The sequence below is a fragment of the Erpetoichthys calabaricus genome, chromosome 10 (genome assembly GCF_900747795.2).
Source record: "Erpetoichthys calabaricus chromosome 10, fErpCal1.3, whole genome shotgun sequence".
NCBI classification, from domain to species: Eukaryota; Metazoa; Chordata; class Cladistia; order Polypteriformes; family Polypteridae; genus Erpetoichthys; species Erpetoichthys calabaricus.
In genome coordinates, this window is record NC_041403.2 from 144,400,219 (window position 1) to 144,425,888 (window position 25,670).

Genomic DNA, 25,670 nt, shown 5'->3' on the forward strand with positions numbered 1-25,670 from the left:
GGGAGTTATGAACAAACAGTACCATTTTAAACTCAATCCTGTAGCGAACAGGAAGCCAGTGAAGAGAAGTACCTGTTTGATGCCTGGCAGCAATCAAGAGCGGTGTCTGGGGTGGCAAGTGGGGCAACTGCCCCATGCCCTGTGCCCAAGGGGGCCCCACTTTTGAGGTCCACGTGTAATGTTTGAGTGGATCTGTCAAGCTATATTCTCCAGTTATATTTTGATAAAGTAAAATTTAGCTGAATGCTGCAATGAGAAAATCTGGTGTATGTTAAAATTATTTTTATTAAATTCCCACGCAAGTTTATACAGTCCACACATACCAGTAACAGCATTTGACGTAACCAGCCCCACGTGGGGTTGGTCAGCCCTAGGGTTAGGGTACACCCCTAAGGCCACCTCTGGCAGCAGCATTCTGGACTAGCTGAAGACAAGCAAAGGATGACTGAAAAACCACATTTTCATAAAAAATTGTAGCTGTAGGTGTTTTACAGGAAATAATAAATATAATTACAAAGAAAAAGTAAAATCTACTTATACAATAAAACACTAAGGTCTATGTGTCTGGTCCTCCTGAGCAATCTGATGGGTTTAGTTACTTCATGTCCACATTTTATGTGAAACACTAACTCGATTTATCGTGTGCTCTTTGTGTCCATCAGGCGACAGCCATGCAGTCTTCAGGCACCTTGCAACTGATCAGCAGGAAAGTGAACGACTTCTTCAATGTTGGTACTGTATTGTAGGTAGAGCCCTGAGAATCCTTGGTAGCTGCCACTCGCTCAGAGCGATGTGCCATAAGGCAAGATCAAGGATGTCATAACCATTGTCTTAATGCGACCATTACTCATTCTCAGTCATAAAGGAGCATGAGGTCTCTATCCATTAGGATGTCCATATACAACAAGTGCAGCAGGGTCATGCAGAATGCAGTTTTATTTATTAACAAAATTGTGGGAACTTTTTAATTAAAATGTGTACACAAATTAACTAAATTGTGGAAATGTTTTAATTAAAACATGCACACAAATTAACTAATTTGTGAGAACATTTTAATGAAAATGTGCACATGAATTAACTAAATGGAGGTAATGTGTTTTAATGAAAACAGCCCCATGATTTAGTTAACTCATATGCCTGCATTCTACAATTCCCTGCTGAGCTTGTTGCTGCTTGTGTTCTTTTTTCTCACCCATGTTCTATCCAGGACTCCATAGTCACCCCTGTGGTGCACCCTTTGTTCTATTAAAAGTTTTAGCAAGTAGGAATTTTAATCAGGGACCAGAAGAAGAAGTTAAAGAGGCTAAAGCTGCTGATCAGAAAAAGCATGTGGCCTGACATCTAACCAACAATAAAACCCTAAACCCATAGTCGTTATATCAAAGATAAGTCTATACCAGGAACACTACAAACACAATTAGAAAGCTTTTACTTGGGGTTTATTTTCTGAAACTCAGCTAACTTGGAAATGCATGGCACTGACTCTTTATGCCATTGTGATGTTGATGTCGGAAAGCTTCGAATGTCTGACAGGTATTTCCCTAGCAACACAACAGCAACCATACCAAAACAAATCTCTCTCTATACGAAATCCAACATCTGTCTGAATGTCTGTTCGCTTTTCACAAGAGAAGTACTTAATGGATTTAGATCGGGTTTTTTTTGATAATTTGCTTGATAATGCGACATCTCTCATGGCGATAAGTATCATTGTTTGTTCATTTGCGTGAATCCAAGAGAGACGCAGCGGGCCAAGGGGAGAGGCCCACCTCACTCACGCCCCAGCCTCGGGGTGTATCCTACATCTGTTTAGAGAGAACTACTTAACTAATTTAGATCGGGTTTTTTTCTATAATTTGCTTGAACATTCCAGTTGATTTTGCGACTTCTCTCATCGCGCTAAGAATCATAGTTCGCTTTCAGGAGCGATATATTTGCACTAATCTGAGAGAGAGGCTGCGGGCCAAAGGGAGGGGGAAGCGTGACATCAGGAGTAGGGAGTTGGTCTACCTCTGCGTTTTGGAGCATACCTTGCCTCCACTTAGCTAGCGATACCTTTTTGTTTATTGATTTTTAAAGTTTGTCCTGTTTCACTACTATGCAGGCAGAGTCGCGGGGAATGGCTAGTTACTAATATATTGAATAGTTATTACAAAAGTAAAGTTGAATAAATCAGACTCGGCAGCTGCATGAATAAACGGTAAACTACCACTTCCGTTAGCGGAAATAGCCCAAAAGTTGATAGAAATCTATGTTTTGTACTTAATACTTGAATGCAAAATTTGGTTGACCCAAGTGAAAGTGTACACAAGTTATCGTGTTTACATACACACACACACACACACACACACACGTACACACACACACACACACACACACACACACGCACCCACGCACACATGCACACACATAGACAGACATAATGTATGTGTACTTTTCTATCTATCTATCTATCTATCTATCTAATTCCAAAAATGGTATTTTTGGACTCAGGGAGGTCTAAAACGTCGAGATTCATCAAAATCCCGAAATTGAATTTTTGGAGGATTCCAATACTTTCTCTATACTTCGTTTACGAGAAAGTCAGGGAGGTCTAAACCATTGAGATTCATCAAATTCTTGACATTGAATTTTTGGACGATTACAATACTTTCCCCAAACGTCATATATGAGAAAGTAAAAACTAATGTTAGAACTGCATTCTGTGCCCCATGAAACCATAATAACATCTACCTGCTGTGAGAAAAATCTGTTTAAACGTGAGGAGAAAATTGATATCATAAAATAATCATAACACTCTCTCCATGAGAAGAGTATTCACATTACAGCAATTCCCTAATGTAAGATAAATATTTTATTAAGATAAGCAATCCAGTTCCAAGTCTATCTGCACATCTCTGGGACTTAGGAAATCTCTCTAGGATAAACACAAGTCTTAAGGGGTTTATGTTTTTAACAAGTATGTCCAGTTGTTACATGGCGAATACTCAAATTAACCTTTGCACAGCTTAGAGTTTTTCCTCCATTTCTGACCAGATGTGAACTGCCTTCTCTCCTTCTTGCTTCCTGTTTCTCTGCCTGGTGCACTGTCATAAGACTTGATGAGGTTGGCTTGGTTTTACCGATTCTTGACCTTACTGGGTGTTTCTGTTACCTAATGGCCATCCTGGCCATGTCAGTTCCTTCAGATTTCCAACCTGGCCATGTCAGTTCCTTCAGATTTCCATCCTGGCCATGTCAGTTCCTTCAGGTTTCCATCCTGGCCATGTCAGTTCCTTCAGATTTCCATCCTGGTCATGGCCAGTTCCTTCAGATTTCCATCCTGGTCATGGCCAGTTCCTTCAGGTTTCTGTTGCCCACCACAGAAAATAGGAGAACATGTTTGCTTTGTCATGTAGGTGAGCTCTCTTGAGGAATTGTTTCCTGTTGTAGTCCAGTGGTTAAAGCATTGGACTGTTAAACAGAAGGCGTCCAGCTCAAATCTCACCTTTTACTGAGAAAGTCACATAACTGTGTGTTCCTCTTGCAAAACCAGCTATACAGTAATAACAGTTTTGATGTTTTGAGTTTTTATTGAGAAATTAAATGTATTCTCTCTCTCTCTTTCTTTTTAAAGTCTGTTGTTCAACAGATCCATGACCCAGATGGATCCTTTCCCCTAACTCCCCGTGACACAAGAGGAATCTCAATCCTGGATTACTTAGCAGACAGTCCACACGGATCACTCTCTCCCATCTTCCTCAAACACAGAAAGAATTTTCAGACTTCCAGTCAAACGGTTTTCTCCCCCAGCAGCAGAGATGAACCTCAGGCAAATGGCACTGGACGGCAAACACGACTCTCATCTGGGGGCTGGTCGGAAGACTCCTTATCCAAGGAGGAAAGCCATTCTGATAACCTGTTACCTCAGCAGTGGTACGGAACACCTGATATTCTAAAAGAAAATGGTCTGAAGGCTGACGGCTACCCCTCTAGTGGTCAAATCTCCACAAAACAGCTAAAATTAGAAGAAGGAACAGACAAAGGCAAAGACAGCCGAGACACACAGGATAAGAGTCACTTAGGGAAAAGCAGGCACAGCATTTCTGGGCTGCTACAAGATGTGTTTGAAGCTCTGAAAAGCCTGCAGAAGGAGGACAGGACACTGAAGCGTTTGGAAAAGCAGACTCTGTACTTCAGAGACATTTTAAAGGTGGGCTCTCCTACTGCTTTAAGTCACCTTGCTTGCTTGTCACTTTCTCTCTGCCTGTACAGAGATCTCTTGGACAGCAGTGAGAATGTTAAGGCTGCTTACTGTACATACATATAGTCTCCAATGCAGCACCCTAAGGCTCTCACACTAAAATCAGCTAATGTGGTGGCACATACCATACATCTCCTTCAGTTAATGGTGAGACGACTCATTACCTTTATTGATGCCCACCCTCTCTCTTTTCATTCCATTCTCAGGCTCTTCTCTATGCCAGCTAAGGTCCCTTTGGCCAGCATCTCTTACTCTTCATTTCATTCTCACATTTAGCTTCATGTTTTCAGGAAAACCACCATTTTCTGATGTTTGCTCCCTGCTCACCCACTCACAGCTCTCTTCTCCTCTTTCACAATTAAATCAGAATTCTTATTCATGTTAATTCTCTCAGTAAAGGATCAAAAAAGAGCATGAGAAGTTTGTCAAATGAGAGGAGACCACTCACTACATTCATTTGTTTAGCTAATAGCTAAACTGTCTCAATATCCCATCCAAATTGTTCGCAAAGGTTGTTAAGGTTTCTGCTTCAACTACACATCTTGGTATTTTGTTCCAGATTCCCACAACAATTTGAGTACAGAAGTGCTTAATGGCTTCAGTCCTAAATGCTCTTCCTCTTAATTTCCACTGCTGTCCTCAAGTCAGTGATTTACTATTTATTTAGAAAAAAATCACCCTTTGAGAAGTTTGAAGGCCTAGATTAGGTCTTGAACAAATTAAAAATCAACAATAAATTATAAAGTATGACGTACCCTTTAGCATATTGTCTATATTACTAAACCACAGTTAATTTATGCACGGCGGACGCACCAGGGCGCAAGCGCACTGTGGTGCGGGGCCCCAGAGTCAAACGCAGCGGCTTCCCAGAGTCAGTAGGTGGCGCCCAAACACCATGGATAAAAACAATGAACGAACTTGCCCACACAAAGAAACCGCTTTAGTTTAAATGGGGTTATTGAATTACATGGAAACTTTACCATGCCTACAACCTGTGAACTAAACCTGAGGTAAAGCGTGCACGGCAGGTTGTACAGCCGTCCGGACGCGACTGCCCACACCACCGCATATACGACGACACAGCCATAAAAAAACAAAAACAAGACTGCATGAAGAAAAACAATAACAGAAGCGCGTTGAAATGAACTGTCCCAGGACGCACCCACCCTCCATGATAATTCATCACGCAGCGGCTTCCCACCGAGGCGCATACGTACTGCGCCGTGGCGCACGCCCCACAGTCAAACGCAGCGGCTTCCCAGAGTCAGTAGGTGGCGCCCAAACAACACAACCTGTGAGCTATACTTGCTCTAATCCACTGTGCCAGTAATATAGATCACATAACGGTCACAGACTCAAACCCAGCGGCTTCCAAGACTCAGTGGCTGGCACACGAACACCACAACCTGTAAACTAAAGTTGCTGTGCTCCACTCTGCCAGCAGTTGGTGTCAGCAAAGGCAACGGAATCACGTCTCCACAAAACGAAACCGCTTTAGTACAGATATGCTTATTTAATTAAATGACATTTCCCCAGACGCACCCACCCTCCATGATATGTCATCCATCCAAATATCGGACGGAACAGAAACTGATTGCCATTCTTGGATTTACGATTCTCTAGAGAATCGCGGACTTACTTGTATAACAGATAGTCTATAAAATCCAGCACTGAGCAGAGTACATTGCCAAAGGGTGACATTCATCTCTCTTGATGGTAGTGAACTGCAGCTATTCAGGTTTTGATATCAAGATAAAGACCTTCTGAATTTGTCTGGTCTTGATTTTATTCCATAGTACCATTGACCAAACTGTAGAAATGCCCAAACTGGATAAAATTTTATAATAAAACAAGCTACTTTAGAGTTTTTGTTTAATTTTGATATATAGGAAATATTTGTGCTATTTGTAATAACAACAAGACTGATGTAAAAATGTTGCTGCAACTTACACACTGCTCAAAATAAAAAGAAAGGAACACGTAATCATCACAGTCTAACACAAAGTCAAGCTTCTGGAATATCAATCTGGCCAGTTAGGAAGCATAAGTGATTGTGAATCAACTTCACCTGCTTTGGTGCAAATGAAATTGACAACTGGAGAGCCAACTCCAAGACAGCCGCAAAAAAGGGAATGGTTTTGCAGGTGGTGGCCACAGACTGTTACTATCTCCATATCCTTGCTGACTGATTTTTCTCTAGTTTTACATTTTGCTAGTGTCCTTGTCACTACTGGGTGCATGAGGCGGTACCTGCAGCTGATTCAGGTTGCACAGGTAGCCCAGCTCTTCCAGGATGAAATATCCACATATGCTGTCACAAGTAGGCTTGCTGTGTCTTCTTGTGATATCAGGTGACAGGCTGTTACACAAGGAGAGCTTGACAGGGCCATAGAAGGGCATCAACCCAGCAGCAGGACTGGTATCTGCACTACCAGAACCTCTAGATGGCTACTGGTGTGCATGTCTCTGACCAAACTGTCAGACACCATGAGAATGCCAAGACGCCCCAACATCCTCTAGTGGGACCTGTGCTCACAGCCCATCATCGTGCAGCTCAATTGGGATTTAACAGAGAATACCATAATTGGTAGCTCCGCCATTGGTGCCCCATTCTCTTCACAGATGACAGCAGGTTCACACTGAGCACATGTGACAGATGTGAAAGAGTCTGGAGACACCGTGGTGACTGTTATGCAACCTGCAACATCATCCAGCATGACCGATTTGGCAGTGGGTCAGTAATGATCTGGGTCCTTGGAAAGTCACACAGACCTCCACGTGCTAGGCAATGGTACTTTGACTGTCATTAGGTACCGGGATGAAATCCTCAGAGCCATTTTCAGATATTAAGCTGGTGCCGTTGGATCTGGATCCCTCATGGTGCAGACCGTCCTCAAGTGGCCAGAGTGTGTAGAGAGTTCCTAGATGATGAAGGCATTGACTCCATTCACTGGCTCATACATTCCCCAGACCTGGTTCCAAATGAGAACCTCTGGGACGTTATGTATCAGTGCATCCAACGCTACCAAGTAGCACCACATACTGTCCAGGAGCTCACTGATGCCCTGATCCAAGTCTGAGAGAAGATCCCCCAGGATACCCTCTGCCGTCTAATCAAGAGCATGCCTAGATGTTGCCGGAAGTGCATACAGGCTCGTAGGGGCCATACACACTACTGAGGCACATTATGAGAAATTCACTCAATTTATATCAGCCTGTGATTTTAATTTTTAACTTTGATTTTGGGGATGATGTTGAATCCGGGCCTCAATGGGTTGGTGATTTTGGTTTCCATTGACTGTTGTTACATCATTCTGTTCTCAACGAATTACGCAGTATTACTCAGTAAAGATTTTCCACTTGAATATTTCATTCATTGAGATTCAATGTGTGATTTAAATGTTCCCTTAATGTTTTTGAGCAGTGTGTATTTGTAGCGCTCCTTTTTCATGAGAAAATCTTAACATTAGTAAGTAGCATAGCATACACAGATGTGGCAAAGCAAAACTAAATGATCAACATAACTACGTGAGGGGCGAAAGTTTTTCTCTCTTTGATGAAGTGTAACCACGTGCTACTAACACTAAGGGGGAAATGTATGATGCTATAGGCGGCATGCTTGAAATACCAAGGAGACGACTGATGTATCGTAAGACTTACTGCACACTCATAACACCGAAGGGGGGAAACATCCTCTGCCCCGCTGTTTCAAACGACAGACTGAATGCTCGAAACACCAAGAGATAGTCCCCTAGAATTCAATGTTTTTATATATATACTAGTCATTTAGCCCGTTACAATAACGGGCGCTAGAACAGTAGTGCATAAACATTAGTAGGAACAGTCTATATTAAATGGCAAGGGACTTTGACCTCATTCTTTTTGTTGGTCGTATTTTTCTTTCTTTCAGCCTTTCTTTTGTTGATGTTTATTTGCTGAGCTGACCGTTCTTCGTGGGCTGCCGCCGTGTATTGTGTGTCTTTAATTTTCTGTGACAGTAATACTGTCTTGTACGACTCTATTCAATAAGGGCGCGCACAAAAAGGCGCCTTTATTCGCTGCGCCCAATTGAGGTCGCCCTTTTGAGGCTCGCCTTTTTGTGCGCGCCCTTATTGAAGGATACCGTCTTGTACGTCCGCTGGCTTGTACGTCCGTAATATACCTTTCATTTTCCCTGGCAGTAATACAGGTGTGTGTGTCGGTAATATGCCTTTAATCTCCTCTGACAGTAATACTGGCTTGTATGTGGCTGTAATATGCGTCACTGTATTGTGTACCTTTAATTTCCTCTCGCAGTAATACTGGTTTGTATTTACGTAAAACTCCTCTAACTTTCTCTGACAGTAATATCGCGCGTCGCACCGTGCCCCGCGCATGCACACTTCATCAGAAGACACCCACACACGGACACCTGGACTCACATAGGGATTTTATATATATAGATGACTTGAAGTTCAGTGCTCATAACATCCAGGGTTAAAAGCTGTACAATGTACTCCTTCATAATATTGTGTATGAGTATCGCTGTGTTAAACTGAGTAATCCAGGATTTTTACTTCCATTGTCTATGCAGTTACTTTACTGGGATTTTTTGGAGGAAGTGAACCTTAACCAGTGCTCTAACTGGGCTTCGACAGCACTGGGTTCACCTTTGTTGTCGGGTTTAATTAAGGACAAAGTAAGTCCTTTAAGTATATTGTTTCTCTCTTTTTATCTACTTTAAATACATAACTTTAACTCATACATTATTATTACTGTTTTATTAAACCCTGAAACACATTTTTACTACAACATGAAATGTTTGATTAGACTGTGGATTTTGTAGAGAAAGAAGTTCATTTAATGCGCATATTGCTTTTGGTCTCAGTTTTGCCGGTTATTTATTTAGAAATCTATCTTATTTACTGTATCATTCATATATTCCATTTTGAGTGTGCCACACTAATGATGCCATTGGGCCGGCCTATTGGACATCCGTAATGTGGCTGGGGGTTCAAACACATCACTTGCAAATGTAACAAATGTGATCTTTGATAAGAGAAAGTTCTATTTGTGTAAATCGTTCAGACTTTGTTTCGAGGAAAAGGCTAAATATTGAAAAATCTTTTTTTTTTCTTTTTAAACTCTAAATTGCTAATAGAATTTTAGGAGTGAGCTTTAAGCCATTTGTGAGCTTTGTCTATGCCCTTATGAGATGATGAAGCATTGCTACAGTTCTTTCCTGTTATCGAGTAGGAGTTTTTCTGGCAAATCATCTTAAATCTCTGGTGTTCAGAAACAAACATTTGCTCTGCTAACTTCTTCTTCTTTCAGTTGCTCCTGTTAGGGGTTGCCACAGCGGATCATCTTCTTCCATATCTTTCTGTCCTCTGTATCTTGCTCTGTTACACCCACCACCTTATAGGCCTTCCTCTTTTCCTCTTGCCTGGCAGCTCTATCCTTAACACCCTTCTCTCAATATACTCAGCATCTCTCCTCTGCACATGTCCAAACCAACGTAATCTCGCCTCTCTGACTTTGTCTCCCAATCGTCCAACTTGAGCTGACCCTCTAATGTCCTCATTTCTAATCCTGTCCATCCTTGTCACACCCAATGCAAATCTTAGCATCTTTAACTCTGCCACCTCCAGCTCTGTCTCCTGCTTTCTGGTCAGTGCCACCGTCTCTGGCCCATATAACATAGCTGGTCTCACTACCGTCCTGTAGACCTTCCCTTTCACTCATGCTGATAACCGTCTGTCACAAATCACTCCTGACACTCTTCTCCACCCACTCCACCCTGCCTGTACTCTCTTTCTCACCTCTCTTCCACAATCCCTGTTACTCTGAATTGTTGATCCCAAACATTTGATCTGCTAACAATTGGCCATTTTAAGAATCAGTCTATACAGTCACAGCAGACATGGTCAAGGCTTGTTAGGATCACATCTGACATTCGTGTAGTTTGTTTTGTCTTTTTACTGATTATTAATTTTCCAATTTCTTTTTGAAAAATGTTATAATTTATGCCATAATATCATTGCATTGCTGTTTTATGTGGTTGTTTTTGTGGGTGCATCCATGTAGTTTGAACCAACAAGACCTGTTGCCAGCCATGTGCTTCTGCTGCTTTTGGACATGTGACATTATGTCACACACACAAGGGAATCTTCAGACATTAGACTTTATGTTGTAATGATTCGTAAATAAAAACCAATTTTGTGTTTTGACTACAAATTCTGGTTAGCATTGTGATTTTGATACAAAGGATTGTTCGACATCTCATGAAGGAGACCCCTGCATGCTTATGATTTCTTTTGCCTGTCCCACTTAAGGCAGACAACAGTTTGTCTCCAAAAAACTTCAGTCTGCTTTGATCATTTAAAACTGATCCTAGTAAGACTTGTATATTTGCATACATTGTGGTCACCCAGCACAGAAATGGCACAGACATACATGAGACGTCACCATGTTGTTTCTCAGGGCTTCCCTCATTGCCTATTAGTAATGCCCCTCTGCCTCTTTGTGTTTTTATTTTAGTAGACTTTCATGCATAAACATTATTTATAACAGAACAACTGTTCCCTGACTGCTACTGAAAATTAGTTGTTTTGTTCATAGAATCCATCATTATTACTTACATTGAAATTGTATTACTAAAGCAGCAGCCACCTACTGTTAGAGTTTAAGAGCAGAAAAACTGAAAAGCGATTGAAGCTTGTGGGCTTTTAGAGCTCATTCTTTTATAGAAAACATCTAGCGAGTGCCATAAGAGTTCAAGGATTTGTCCAATAATGGCTGTTAACCTTTCCAACAGAGCACCCTCTATGTGCATCAGACGTCATCCACAGAGACTCTGGCAGTCGAAGAGGTCCTAGAAAGCTTTGACTTCTTGGCGTCCGATTTTAATGCTGATGAGATGTCCTGTCATGGGAGTGTAAGAGTACGAGACCCCAGGTGAGAGTTCAAATGAATGTGCTGCTGAGTAGAAATAAATACTTGGTAGTAAGGGTGGGCAGTATTAACTTCTAGCATGACATTTTGGGTAGCAATCCATGCAGGAAAATTCTTGTGCTTGATTTCACTGCCTCTTCTTCAGCTTCGTTAACTCTTTATCTTTATGGTCTTTGATGCATCCTCCATAGTCTTCTCAGAACCATATCTAACCTATTTTACTTGTCCCATCCATTTTGCTGTGCTCGTCATTTACTATTCCAGACCTCCTAGTTAGCAGAAATACGCCCAGTTCAGAAATCCTACCTTTACCTCATTTTGTTATTCCCAACAATTTACGAAGGCTTCTCTTTTCATTAGCACTTTATATTTAGGGCTTATTTCAGTAATGATTTACTGATGCGGCTTGTCTTTTTCTCTACATGTTTTTTTTGGGACTTTGTTCCTGTGTTCTCAGAGAGTCGGGGCTGGGGAGCGGTCAAAAACTGAGACATTCATTGTGTATATTTGGGCTATACAAGAAATGTATGGCTGTTGTTGTTGATGTGAAACTCAGTTCATTGATTTCTCGGTAATTTGTGATTTCCAAGAAGTCTTCTACCGCAGCGTGTGTGTGCAAAAACAAAAGTAAAAATGTGTGAGGCCAAAGGTCCAAATAGCCTTATAGAAGAAGTGTTGGTGTTTGTTTGTGTGAGGCTGGAAAAAGGAATAATCCGGGGACCAGGCCAAGTACTGCAATTAAAATTTAAAAAATGTAAGGGTAAAATACTTAGATTAAATCTGAAAAGTATCAATAGATGGAGGGTGCCAAAACTAACAAATTATAATTCTAATGAAGAAGCCATCTAGAGTTAGAAGACAAGAGCATAAAATCTGAAAGGTGTTGGAAAAATTCGTAATGGGCTAAAGTACAGTAAATGAAGCTACGAAACAACAGATATACAGTATATTATTCATATCCATTAACAGTAAGAATGAGAATGATCATGACGATTATATTTCAAATGTAAACAGAAAAAAATTGAGAACAACGCAAACACGAGAGAAATAAAACAACAATATTGTCACAAGAGCTGAGACAGGAGAGACACCACACAGGATGAGATGTTTAAGCCCCACCAACAAAACGGCATATTTGTTATTTTACTAAGAATAGTCAAATTTCCGAGCCCTAGTGCATCTAAGCAAGCCTTCCCACCACTAAGAGTTATGTGGAATCCCAGAAAAACAACAAATACACAGCCACCGCAACAAGTCACGACTCACCTTGTCTTGTCCCTTCATCACCTTCAGCCACTATGCCAGGTCACACTTCATCATACAGTTGTGGCCAGCCCTTTGAGATGTACATGCTTTCATGGAGCTCCTGACTCCTGGACCAATGTGGTGCACATGGTCTATCCCAGCTTCTTCTCACTGCACAGCTTCTCCTTGATTCAGCACTTCTGCTCCCCCAACTCCTCCATTCTCCATGACTGTCCTCCTAATGCTGCTACTGAAAATGTGGGGCCACCTTATAATCACAGCCCTCCTACTTAATTCAACTGCATCATCTGGTGATGTTCTGCTTGACATCTGCAGCAGCTACAGCAGCCGGCCCACCCAATAAACATGTGTTCTTGTGAAGTGGAAGTTACATAGATTATAAACATCACCTGAAAAAGAAATAATTAAATGAAGAAGCAATATTGAAATGATAAACACATTGAGTGCTAGCATAACTGTAATAAATTAACTGCAAGAATCATTAAGGACACGTCGGCACGGTGGCGCAGTGGTAGCACTGCTGCCTCACAGTTAGGAGACCCAGGTCTGCTTCATGGGTCCTCCGTGCGTGGAGTTTGCATGTTCTCCCCGTGTCTGCATGGGTTTCCTCCCACAGTCCAAAGACATGCAGGTTAAGTGCTTTGCCGATCCTAAAATTGTCCCTAGTGTGGGTGGGTGTGTGTGTGCACCCTGCCAAGGATTTGTTCCTGCTTTGTGCCCTGTGCTGGCTGGGATTGACTCCAGCGGACCCTCGTGACCCTGTGTTGGGATATAGCGGTTTGGATAATGACTGACTGACTGACTAACTGAATCATTAAGGACAATTAAGTTGAAAGTCTCTATATAAATTTTTTTTATATACTAGAAAGATTTTTTCAAATCCTGTGAGATGAGACTTTGGCCATGAACATTTTTTCAAGTTACGCCCTCCTTTCAACCATATTCAATCACACACACGGTACTCTCACCTCTCATTCGTGTGAATGCTTTTGTCAGACACAGTTCCTGCACTCTCAGCTTTTATACATTTTAATGTTTTCCTCACTTTAAGTTCCCAATTAAAGAAGATGTATTATGTCCAAATCTTATTGAAGAATTTCATCACGAAGGGTTATCAACAGAAGAGATGAGTACACGGGCAATCCTAGCACCGAGAAACGATAAAATCAAACGAATTTTAACACCAAAAATATCGATCGGTTATACTGCAAATTGGTTAAATGTGTATCAATAGACTATGCAGAAACAGTTGGTGATGATCGTGAGGAAGATGAAAACATCAACTTACAATATCCCTAAGAATATCTACAACTGTTAACACCGTTCGATCTTCCACCGCACGATTTACTGTAGAAAGAACGATGTATCCATGAAAGGTAATGTAGTACATCTTCCTCAAATAACATTAGACACCAAAGGAGATCTTGATATGTCATTCATTTTAAAATGCTAACAGTTTCCCATTACAATATCTTTTGCAAATTAACAAATCTCAGAGCCAAACATTGAAGAAGTCATTTTATTTAATAGAGAAAAAGAAACGAAATTCAATCAGGGGCAGTTATGTGTTGCATTGTCACGATGAAAGTCCAAACACAGAATCAAAATTCAATGCGATATTGACGAAAATGTAATTAAAAATATTGTTTTACTGAAGTGTTAGAGTAAAAGTGTAAGTTTAAAAAGTATGTGCGTGTTAATTTCAAACCCAAACAGAACTAAATCATATTACGCAACAGATATCTTTAACGCGACATGAAACATAATCTACTTTGCAAATTATTACGTTTTACTCTTTTTCAATATGGTTAATTAATCGTTGTAATGTAAAATAGTTCTATTATGCACATGTAACAATTCTCATGAACGTAAAAATCTGTTTAAATTGTACAAACGCATCCCGATATGTGAGCGACAGAACCGCAAAGAGGCTAATGCGTAGCGCAGGCACGGGGGTTGGCGAGCGAAGTGAGCAGGGGGCAAAGCCCCCTAGTACACTAATAAGAAAATATATTCATACAAAGGAAAGATAACCAATGAGCGGAAAACGTATATGGGCATCAAAAATATATTTTCATAAAGACAGCAAAACAGAAATTGACTGTTTAACAATCTTAGTTGAATGTTTTATAAATGCGTCTTATGGGTTTTTTACCATGTAGAATCTGCTTTTGAGGTTATTGGATCGTTTCGATGTGATTTGACAGGTTTCTTTTATTCCTGTGCTGTTTCTTTATTTAAATAACGGGGTAGCGATGCATCACAACACATCGCTGCAATTGAAGCATCAAAACAGGATGTGACAATATACATATCTTACTCATCATATTAGACATTACCCCTCAGTAGATAAACCTTTGTGATCTGCAATTCAAGCGTAGTGAGCTTCTTTGACAAGCAGACCACAGAGATCAGGGTTTTACTTTCAGTTTTTGATCTCCTTTTCTAACATTGACTTGTGATTCTTGTGTTTTGGTGGCCTGATCATTTATCCCATTGACTCTGACCTCATTTTCCTTTTGAATTCAGTTCTTCAGCTGTATTACCATTTTCTAGTTATCTTCTTTCCTCATAATAATCCTCCAACGTGTCCTGACACCGGCTCAAACATAATGAAAACCAAGTGTGATTTATATGCTAAAAGAAACAAGGTCAAGGTAAGCAGAGTGCACGTATTAAAGGTGAGCAGGCCGGTCACAAGTGGAATACGTTAGTCCATCACACATGAGCACAGGACTTGAACTGTGTATGTTTCACGTGGTCATCTCTCACAGACCTTGTAGCAAGGCACTTACTGTTAGCACCAAATCACAAAAGCCATGAATCCATGGGTGATTCTGAGACAAAGAGCTCAAGTTATTAACTTAGGACTTGGTTGGTTGTAGCCATTAGATGCAACTCCCAGGATCCCCTGTCCTTTGACTCCCAATATTGGTCTGACTGCTACTGACCATCCTTATGAACAAGAGAATCTCAATTAAATCTTTGTGGACACTTAAGCTGCTTATCTTCTGTGTTGTACTGTATGCATCATGGTGGCTGCTACCTTACCAGCCTCACACATTTTTGCCTTGTAGTGTTTTCTTTGGTTGAAATAATATAAAATAACATTTTACTTTTGTGAGATTTATCTTTCCCAGTTTCTTTAGTATTCCGCCCTTGCTTACACTCCAAGACAGCAGATTCCCACCCGGTTTCATAATCTTCCAACAATGCACATAATTGTACCTTTTGTTCTGCTTCGCAATGACATGATGTTCTCGGCTTTCTTGTAGGAGTGGAAATCTCCAAGCTGGCACTCTTAGAAGCCTCCAATTTGGCTCAAAAGATTCCAAATCTGCCCCAAGTAATACAGAAAGTGTATCATTGACTACAGGCAACGAAAGTTTAGATGTGGCGCTCGTGTGTCATCTGTGGGTTTGTAAAGTTCTTTTACAGGTAAGTGTGATAATGCATTTTCAAGGCTGTTCATTCATTCATAATCTGAACCGGCTTACTTGAATGTGTCAGATATTTTGTGTGTACATACTTCATATATAAGACATATAGTTTGGTACAGACTGGCATCTCTCTCTAATATAAGTTTCAGAACTTTGGCATCTCACATATGAGTAATCATAAACACTGTCATGAAGCTAACTAACTCAAGGACTGATAGTGCAGGTGCTGTACTGAGTGACGATACTGAAGAAAGAAGCAAGACTTAGGAAAAGGCTTTCTAACTACTGGTTAGTCTTCATTACAGTCGTCAGTTTTAGTTACCAGCTTTGACAGGCTTGTGTTGGCTCTTTAGCTTTCATACATTCCAATACAAGTGTTGTACAAAGGTTGCATTGAGTGATGATCTGTTGTTAGTTGTTGGTTGAGGAGGGCCTGCGACTCATTGTAGCTCTAATTTTTAAACATAACATTTGTCAAAGAAGTACCTGAATGTGAGTTAAAATCTGTTCAGGTCTTAAGGTAAAACTGTTGGCTGCTTTAGACCAGGATGTAGAGCAGCAGGTGTCAGTGAAATATTAAATCATTGTAATGTGCAGATAATGAGGCCATAAGGGTCTTTTAGTGTAATGTACTGGGAATCCCTTTCTATTCCATTCATTTCATGATTAGAGACTTTAATTATTATTTTTCCGTTCACGGTTAACCTGCAAGTACCTTAAGTGGTAGAACTAAGCAGGAGTAGCAGAGGTGCAGCCTGCTCTCCAGCCATTTTACAATGTGCTTGTACTGGGGATCTGTTTGGCCATGAGGAGAGGCTCCTCGAGGAGTAAATGAAAAAATACACAAAACATGCACATTGTAATGATCTCTTTCATGGTGAATTTGAAGTTGTAAACTAATCTGTACTTGATCAGTCATATATATTTAGATACTTCTCTTAATGCTCCTATGTGCACAATCAGTGATGTTACCTTGGGTCATGAGGCATTTCGGTCCTTCAGCATCAGAAGCTCTCACCCAGGGGACCCAGCATGGCTTGTCCTCAGGTGGCATTTTCTTGACCCCATGGGTCCTCCCTATTCTGATCTCACTATTACGATGTAATAGATATTCAGGCAGCTAAGCTCCTCTCTTTATCAATATAGCAACTCGGAGACTGGCTTGACATGAGGTGTACAAATCTCCAGTTTACTAGAAAAGAGCAGGTTAGAAACTACAAAGTAAAGAAACACAGTATTCAGCACACATATAACAAAATAGTGTGGTAACAGCTTTCAAACTATAAGTAGCAATACAGAACAGTAAAATGTTTACACATATAAACTTACTGGTGCTGCACAAGAAGGATGAACTTCACTGAATGTGTTTCTGAAGATCCACCACTTACATTGGGAACGCCCCACTGTAAGGCAGCTCAGGAAGGACAAATATCACAAAGTAAGCATATTTTGAGCATGTCAGTTTACAAAAACTGAAATTATTCATTTTGCCTATTTTTACAAACGTGACACACCCCATGTTGCTCTTGATGGCTCCTCTCCTCCTCTGTCTGAAGATGCCAAGAGTACTGAACAAACTGCTCAGAATGTTTCTCTATTTAGACAATGATAATTGAACTTCACTGACAAATTTCCTTGACGAATATGTGGCTAAATTACAACAACATTGGTCTACTAGACGATGAGTTGTTTCTTGTGAACAAACAGACAGAGAGACAAACATGGGAACCACAGTAGGTGCTTTTTGCATTACCTGAAAATGCACCTAAAAAGGAAGCAGGGCATAGAGGATTCAGACAGTGCACTTCATAATACAGAACTCCATTTAGAAAGATAGATGGACAGATGTGAAAGGCACTATATGATAGTTCTCCCGACTAGACTCATTTGGAACAGTAAGAAGGAGAAGCTTTCAGAAACCCACCTGGATTACTCCTGCTGCTCTCTGTTGAATTCCTTCTGGTGCTGGAGCTGCTGGATCAGTGCTGTCCTGTAATGACCTTTAAATCCTTTTTGCCACCATATCGAATCTGTCTCTCTATTAAAAAAGAAAATTTTGATACGAGATGAGACTATTGACAAGAGATTTTTTCAAGACCTGTCCTCCTCTCAACCATTTACGGTTAACGGCCCACGCCCATGGTCCTCTCACCTCTCATTCGTGTGAATGCTTTTGACAGACACAGTTCCTGAGCTCTCAGCTCTTATAAATTTTTACGTTTTCCTCACTTTAAGTTCCCAATAAAAGAAGATGTATTATGTCCAAATCTTATTGAAGAATTTCATCCCGAAGGCTTATCAACAGAAGAAATGAGTACCCAGGCAATCCTAGCACCGAGAAACAATGAAGTCAAACAAATTAACACAAAAATTGTCGATCGGTTGCAAATTGGTTAAAGATGTATCTATAGACTATGCTGAAACCGTTAGTGGTGATGGTGCGGAAGATGAAAACATCCGCTTACAATATCCTGTAGAATATCTACAACCGTTAACACCATCCAGTCTTCCACAGGTCGAATTACTGTTGAAATTACTGTTGTGTAATTTATGAATGATTGATGGGCTATACAATAGGATAAGGTTAGTTGTATTCAAAATTGGTCAAACAATTCTGACAATTTTAACAGATGACAAGAAAGGTAATCCAGTACATCTTCCACGGATAACATTAGACACCCAAGGAGATCATGATATGCCATTCGTATTAAAACGTTTACAGTTTCCTGTTAGAATATCTTTCGCTATGACAATTAATAAATCACAGGGACAAACATTCGAAGAAATCGGTTTATTTATTAGAGAGAAAGAAACGATATTCACTCACAGGCAGTTATACGTTGTGTTGTCATGATGTAACTCCAAAAAAGGAATCAAAATTCAATGCGATATTGACGAAAAGTTATTTCCAAATATTGTTTTTACTGAAGTTTTACAGCAAAAGTGTAAGTATTTGTGTGTTAATTTCAAAGTCAAACAGAATGAAAATGTATAAGCAAAGAATACCTCTAACGCAACATGAAACATAATTTTCTTTCAATTTATTACGTTTTACTATTTTTCACTATGGTTAATTACTCGCTGTAATGTAAAATAGTTAGGTCTATTATGCATATGTAACAATACCCATGAAAGTAACAATCTGTTTAAATTGTACATCCGCTTCCCCATATGCGGGCGGCAGAGCCGCAAAGTGGCAAGCACATAGTGCCCATCCAGGGGTTAGCAAGCGAAGCGAGCAGGGGGCAGAGCCCCCTAGTCTTTTAAAGGAACTCCTTGATGGATCTCAAGGTCCCAGGGGTCTTATGTGGAAACTCTTTACTGCCACCTAATTTACCACTTTATTGCCTGCCGGTACCTCTTAGCTCTCTTCCAACATGGGCCCCCTCGTTTTAGGTACCCTTCATATTTATGGCACTGTCTTTCTCACATCACTATACAGAGGGCCTCCCTATTTGCCAGTGTGGGTTTCAATTACTTGTGTTGTGCCACCTTAGTGCCACTTCTGACTCAAATAATGCCTTGACATCTATGCATACCACCATGATACACACAAGTCTACTTGTCTTTTCACTTTGGTGTAAAAATGGCATATAAGGCCCTTTTATAATTTAACTATACTGAATATTTTAACACAATCCAGTTTAACAGGGGTAGCAAAATGGCTTGTGAGTAAACTGTGTGATAAAGTAGCAAGTGCTGCTATGTAGTCTCCATTTTTTCAGGTGTTGACCAGGAAAAACTGGATGACAGACTCAGCAGATCTTTTTGTCATTTTGTCTCCTCTATTAAGCACCTCAAGAGCTCAGAATCCAAACTGGTCCAAGATGTTCTCCTGGAGGAACTTTCTTTGCAAGCGGATGTACTACAGAAGATAAGCAGGCTGTCAATGGACACAACTAAGAATGGCTACTTTGCAAAGGAAGGTATATTGGCACCATAAGGCACACAGCTGTTTTGTGTTAATTAACTTTTTTTTTCAGTATGAGTGCACCAATGCCCACCTGCAAATGTGGTGACTAGTTAGGCTATCACATCTAGAGGAAGAAAAGTCGTAAAAGAAATAAAATAAGTCATCTGGGCCTCATACATTTATGGGCTCCATTACTTGCTTCATTCACTACAATCCAAGTAGGACAGATCTGTGTCATATTGTCTGTAGTCTGACATCGCCCCCTGCTGACAAGAAAGTATAGTTACAAGTAGAGTCCTAATAATGTTACTGACCAGGCCAGTGTGCTCTGAATATCCAGCACAGACTGAAATCCTCCATATCTTGTGGGCTTTTGCATTGATTTATAAAGATGCACAGATGAAGACTTACTTATGACAGCATAGAAATCACATGATTTTTCCCTGCAGCCTCTTACAATTGGAGTCACACTTTATTAACGAAATATTCATTTTTTCTTCATGTGCTCAGAATGAGTTGAAATCCTAAAAAAAAGTCAGAATTAGCATAAGCCACCCGTTCCAGGGTGTTCATAAGAAATGTAATGATTTATTTCATTAGAGAAGAATAGTTGGATCATAGTTTTTAAATGTTAACACAGATGTTTCAATTTAAATGTTTAAAGTCTAAATATTTTTAATTGTAATAGAAATGTGTCATTTTCTACCCTCTGATGGAGGTCCATAGTGTACCCACACAAGTCACAATGAACACTCTTCATCATATGAAGCTGGGCTTTTCACAATGATGTCATACAAAGAAGCTCTGGATGCTTGCAAAACATGCATGCCTGCCATTTTGGTGTAAATTGCCATCTGAGAGTGATCAGTTTTGCATTTCCTTTATGTTACTTTATTGTTCTTTATAGCTTGCTTTGAGCTTGGTTCAAAGATATTGTTAAATAATACCACTTAAGAAACTGGTAATCCACCTGAAGCTAAGCATGTTCGGGCCCGGCCAGTACTTGGATGGGAGACCAACCAGGAAAAGCTTGGATTGCTGCTAGAAGAGGTGTTGGTGAGGCCAGCGGGGGGGGCGTTTACCCAGTGGTCTGAATGTGGATCCTAATGCCCCAGTGCAGTGATGGGGGACAAAATGAGATGTAAAATCGAGATCCTGACTCTTTGTAGTCATAAAATATCCCTGAGCATTCTTCATAAACAGCAGGGTGCATCCGATGTCACGGCTAAAATTGCCCTCCGTGGCCTAGTTGTTCCAGCCCCCCTAATAATCCCCTGTTTCTAATTAGCTATTTCGTCTCTCACCACTTCATTCCATAATAGCTAATGTGTGGTGGGGTGTACTGGCACAAAAATGGCTGCCGTTGCATCATCTTGGTGAAGGCTGCACGTTGGTGGTGGAAGAAGTGGCTCCCTACTCACTGTGTAAAGTACTTTGAGTAGTGAGAAAAGCGCTTATAAAAATGTAAAGAATTATTATGATTATCAGTGATGCGGGCTCTGCATCAGTCTTTCGTGGTGAAAAAGGAGCTGAGCCGTAAGGCAAAGCTCTCAATTTACCAGTCGATCTACGTTCCTACCCTCACCTATGGTCATGAGCTATGGGTAGTGACTGAAAGAACGAGATCGCGAATACAAACGACTAAAATGAGTTTCCTCCGCAGGGTGTCTGGGCTCTCCCTTAAAGACAGGGTGAGAAGCTCAGTCATCCGGGAGGGGCTCAAAGTAGAGCCGCTGCTCCTCCGCATCGAGAGGAGTCAGATGAGGTGGCTCGGGCATCTGATCATGATGCCTCCTGGACGCCTCCCTGGTGAGGTGTTCCGGGCACGTCCAACCAGGAGGAGGCCCCGGGGAAGACCCAGGACACGCTGGAGGGACTATGTCTCCCGACTGGCCTGGGAACGCCTTGGGATTCTCCCAGAAGAGCTAGAAGAAGTGGCCGGGGAGAGGGAAGTCTGGGCATCTCTGCTCAAGCTGCTGCCCCCACGACCCGACCTCGGATAAGCGGAAGAGAATGGATGGATGGATATTATGATTATTATTATTAAAAAGACTGTTATTTTGTTAAGAATTACTGCTTTCCTAACCATGGTTGTCTGTTCTTTTTTGTACCTTGTTTTCTGGATCAGATGGCTTACAGTACTCATCTGGGCCTGATATTGTAGATCAAAGGAGCCTTACAAAATCACAGAAAGTGCTGGCTTACACATTGATGTCATTGTACGCAGGAATCATTCTTTCTTTCCAGATTAAATTCAAGAGGTTCAGTTTTAAGTTTTATTACTTGGCCCTAGCCATCACTGACCTGCTTCTTGTTCTTCTTCCTCCTAGTCGTCCCAAAGTCACAGCACCTGAAGCCACTGCTTGCCTTGTGGGATGAATGCGCTGCGTCCACAGCTGTCTTCCACTGCTCAACAGAGAGGCTGCTAAAACAACTAAAGAAGCACTTCATCCATAAAGTGAAAGCCAAAGAGCCGGGGCAAGCCGATAAAGGTGAATGGGAGTAACAGTGCTAGGAAGATCACCGTTTTCATCTTTTTAAAATATTTTGGATAAAATGATCATCATCTGCCCTTGTAACCCAATAATCCAAAGGTTCCACCAAGGCAGATGCACTTCCTTCTTGTTGGGTTTGCTTTACTTCTGTCAACATGGGTGAAGCTATTTGAAGACATGTCACTTCTAATGTGACTGTCACACCAGACCAGGTTTCAGTTTTTCTCACTGCCGTTAACGTGTGCAATATCAAGTCAGTCTAGCCATCCCTTGGTAATAATAATAATCATTGATTATATTTATATAGCACTTTTCTCACTACTCAAAGAGCTTTACATAGACAGAGAGGGACCACTTTAACCATCATCAATGTGTAGCACCCACCTGGATAATGCGATGGCAGCCATTATCATGCCACTACACTCAATACACATTAGCTATTAGGCAGCAAAGGAGTGATAGAGATAGAAAATTAGAAACAGGGGATGATTAGGGGGCCAGAATGGACAAGGCCATGGCGGGCAATTTAGCCAGGACATCGGGATAAATCCTACTCTTTTCGAAAGATGACTAGAGATCTTTAATGACCACAGAGAGTCAGGATAACAGTTTTAGTCACTGCAACCTCTATTTTCTCTCCCCCGGTGTGTATCTCCAAACAGGTCTCCATAAGACACTCACCAGATTCACATATCTCACACAACACATGCATAAGCCTTGCGATAGACAAACAGACAGACAGACATCCTGTTGGCGGCTCAGCTTGTGTCTTGTAGCTCTTGTCGCTGGCTCACTTACTCCTCAAGGCTGCAAGGAATTCAATGGGACTGGAAAGAAAATAAAATATTTCCATTATTCGCCGGATGATGCAATCAAAAATGAGCTACTCTGATTTCCAGTAGACTCATATTAAAAAACAAATGCTGTAACCCTGTTACACATTGTAATTTATTAATGCTCAACATATACATAGTTATATGTGAGCACTAACACCACATGTATTATTTTCTTGATAAATGTTTATTTAAATATATAACAGCTGAGAATGCAGAATATCTAGTTATATTTTACCATCCATTAAATATGCAGTAAATCTGTATGCATTAAAAAAAATCTCACATGATAATATATGACAATACAAAATGTACATGAATATATATGGTAGCAGAATGCAACATAAATCATGCATAAAGTTAACGTATTCTCCGGGTCAGATTAAGACCTTTAGAGGCCCTAAGCAAGATTTTGGTGACCCCAATTATATCTAATTCAAAATATAAACAATAATAAACCGTAAAAATAAAAACTTCATTTTTCAAAATGTCAAATCTATCGATTGTACTGCATGTGTGTATAGTGATAAGGGGAATCTTTGTGTGTAAATTCAAAATACATGGCATAAAAAAATATTTATTTTGTTTTTATATAAAATGATTTTTATAATACAAAATGCCTAATGGTACTATGCTATGTATTATTGTACATGCCATAAAATTAGCATACATGTACAATAATTATCATACGTCTGGCAATGCTGCACTGCACTCACTCTCAGTGGACGACTGAACGGAACAGTCGAAATGACCAAGACAAGAACGATCACGTGGGTCTTGGTGGACCGTGTGGCAGCTACAAGATTCTAATTTCGTTGTGTTCCCAAGATTAATATCTGTCATTATCCTGCATTATTATGATTTAATTATTGTATTTTTTTATTATTGTATATGTATATATGTATGTAATTTTTTAAATTAATGTGGGATACTCTTTTTTTTGGAACCTGGCAATTTTGCACCATATGGCCCATGGTAAATCCAGCAGTGGAGAATTTCTCTGGTGCCCCCTTCCCTTGATGCCCGAAGCACGTGCTTATTTTGCTTAATGGTTAATCCAGCCCTGCATATATTTATGGTATATAAAGCACACTTATTAATCCACTAGTCAATTTTGGAGCCTGCTTAATAATCCAAAGTAAGATTGTGGCCATCGTCAGCATCAGCTTACTGGACAGGCACTTAGCAGCTAGTCACACTTACGTACACACTCACATTTGCTCACGTGAGGCCAGTGGTCATTTCTGAGATAACGCTAGGTTTTATTGAGAACAGAGGATGGGCTGGATGGGAAGTTCAGCAATGCCATCAAGATGGTGACTTTCTATGTCTTGATGGATCATGGACAAACTCAGATGTGTATTGTCTTCAGAAACACTGTCAAATACAGTTTATGTTTTCATGTCCTGTGTTTCAGCTGGCCCAGTCTGTAATGATGTTTAACTATTGAGAGATGTATTTATGCATTCCATTATTATAAGATTTAGCCCTTTACTCACATAATATTATGGTGCCAATTTAACTATTAAACGATATGTAAAAATAAACTCAGAATTGGTATGTGATATATATTATATAATATACAATAGACCTGCGGTGGGATGGCACCCTGCCCAGGGTTTGTTTCCTGCCTTGCTCCCTGTATTGGCTGGGATTGTCTCCAGTAGACCCTTGTGACCATGTAGTTAGGATATAGTGGGTTGGATAATGGATGGATGGATAAACATTAGACTTTAAATTTAGTACTCATGCTGTAATTTCAAAGAATATCCAACATTTTCTCCAAAAAGCCCAATTTACAAACTGATTTTGGTGGACTAAGCAAGCTTTTGAAATGTCCTCTTCATGTTAGTACTTTTTTATGTAACAGTGGATGGTTTCCGGAGTTAATTACAATATGTCTATATCATCCATTGATGCAGTTTTCAAAACACTCCTCGAACAAATGCTGACATGCTGCAGGAGAGTCCCATCAGCCACCTACTCAGAGGGAGTGATAAGCATCTTCCAGTTCTTCAGCTACTTAAATGAAAGCAGCGGCGTCGATTTTGGAGAACATCTGGCCCAACTCTCTAGAGAAGGTGTGTAGCTTTTCTTGGATTCTCACAAACAAAGGTCTGTAAGCATTTTACAGAGAAACAATAGTTCAAAGGTGATTGATGAAGTCACATCTATTGTGACAAAAGCTTGCAAAACTCATCAGATGACAAAAAACTAGCTTTCTTAAAAGTTCTAATTTCATTAAAAGCATATACATTAATAGGGCAGTGTGCCCAGATTCTTTGATGAGGGGTGAAGTAAAAATGTAAAAATCTCATAGGCAAAGACCACAAAGCGCTGTATAATTATATACACAATACAAAAAACATTCACAGATAAAACAGCATTGTTTTCAGCAGGCAGACCTGTTGACCATGGTACATGCATCCGTAAAGTATTCACAGCGCATCACTTTTTTCACATTTTGTTATGTTACAGACTTATTCCAAAATGGATTAAATTCATTTTTTTCCTCAGAATTCTACACACAACACCCCATAATGACAA

General features: G+C 40.4%; 1 protein-coding gene across 4 annotated transcripts in view; it reads left to right on the plus strand.

The window, feature by feature from the left end:
* ripor3 (RIPOR family member 3) overlaps positions 1–25,670 on the plus strand; it is a 193,561-nt gene that overhangs the window by 140,310 nt on the left and 27,581 nt on the right. For all 4 annotated transcript variants that reach the window (XM_028812023.2, XM_028812025.2, XM_051932534.1 and 1 more), the window contains 6 exons: positions 3,617–4,192; positions 11,040–11,179; positions 15,718–15,880; positions 19,676–19,808; positions 22,126–22,287; positions 25,046–25,204. In XM_028812023.2, the coding sequence (XP_028667856.1) occupies positions 3,617–4,192; positions 11,040–11,179; positions 15,718–15,880; positions 19,676–19,808; positions 22,126–22,287; positions 25,046–25,204 (1,333 nt within the window). The remainder of the gene's footprint in view (positions 1–3,616; positions 4,193–11,039; positions 11,180–15,717; positions 15,881–19,675; positions 19,809–22,125; positions 22,288–25,045; positions 25,205–25,670) is intronic.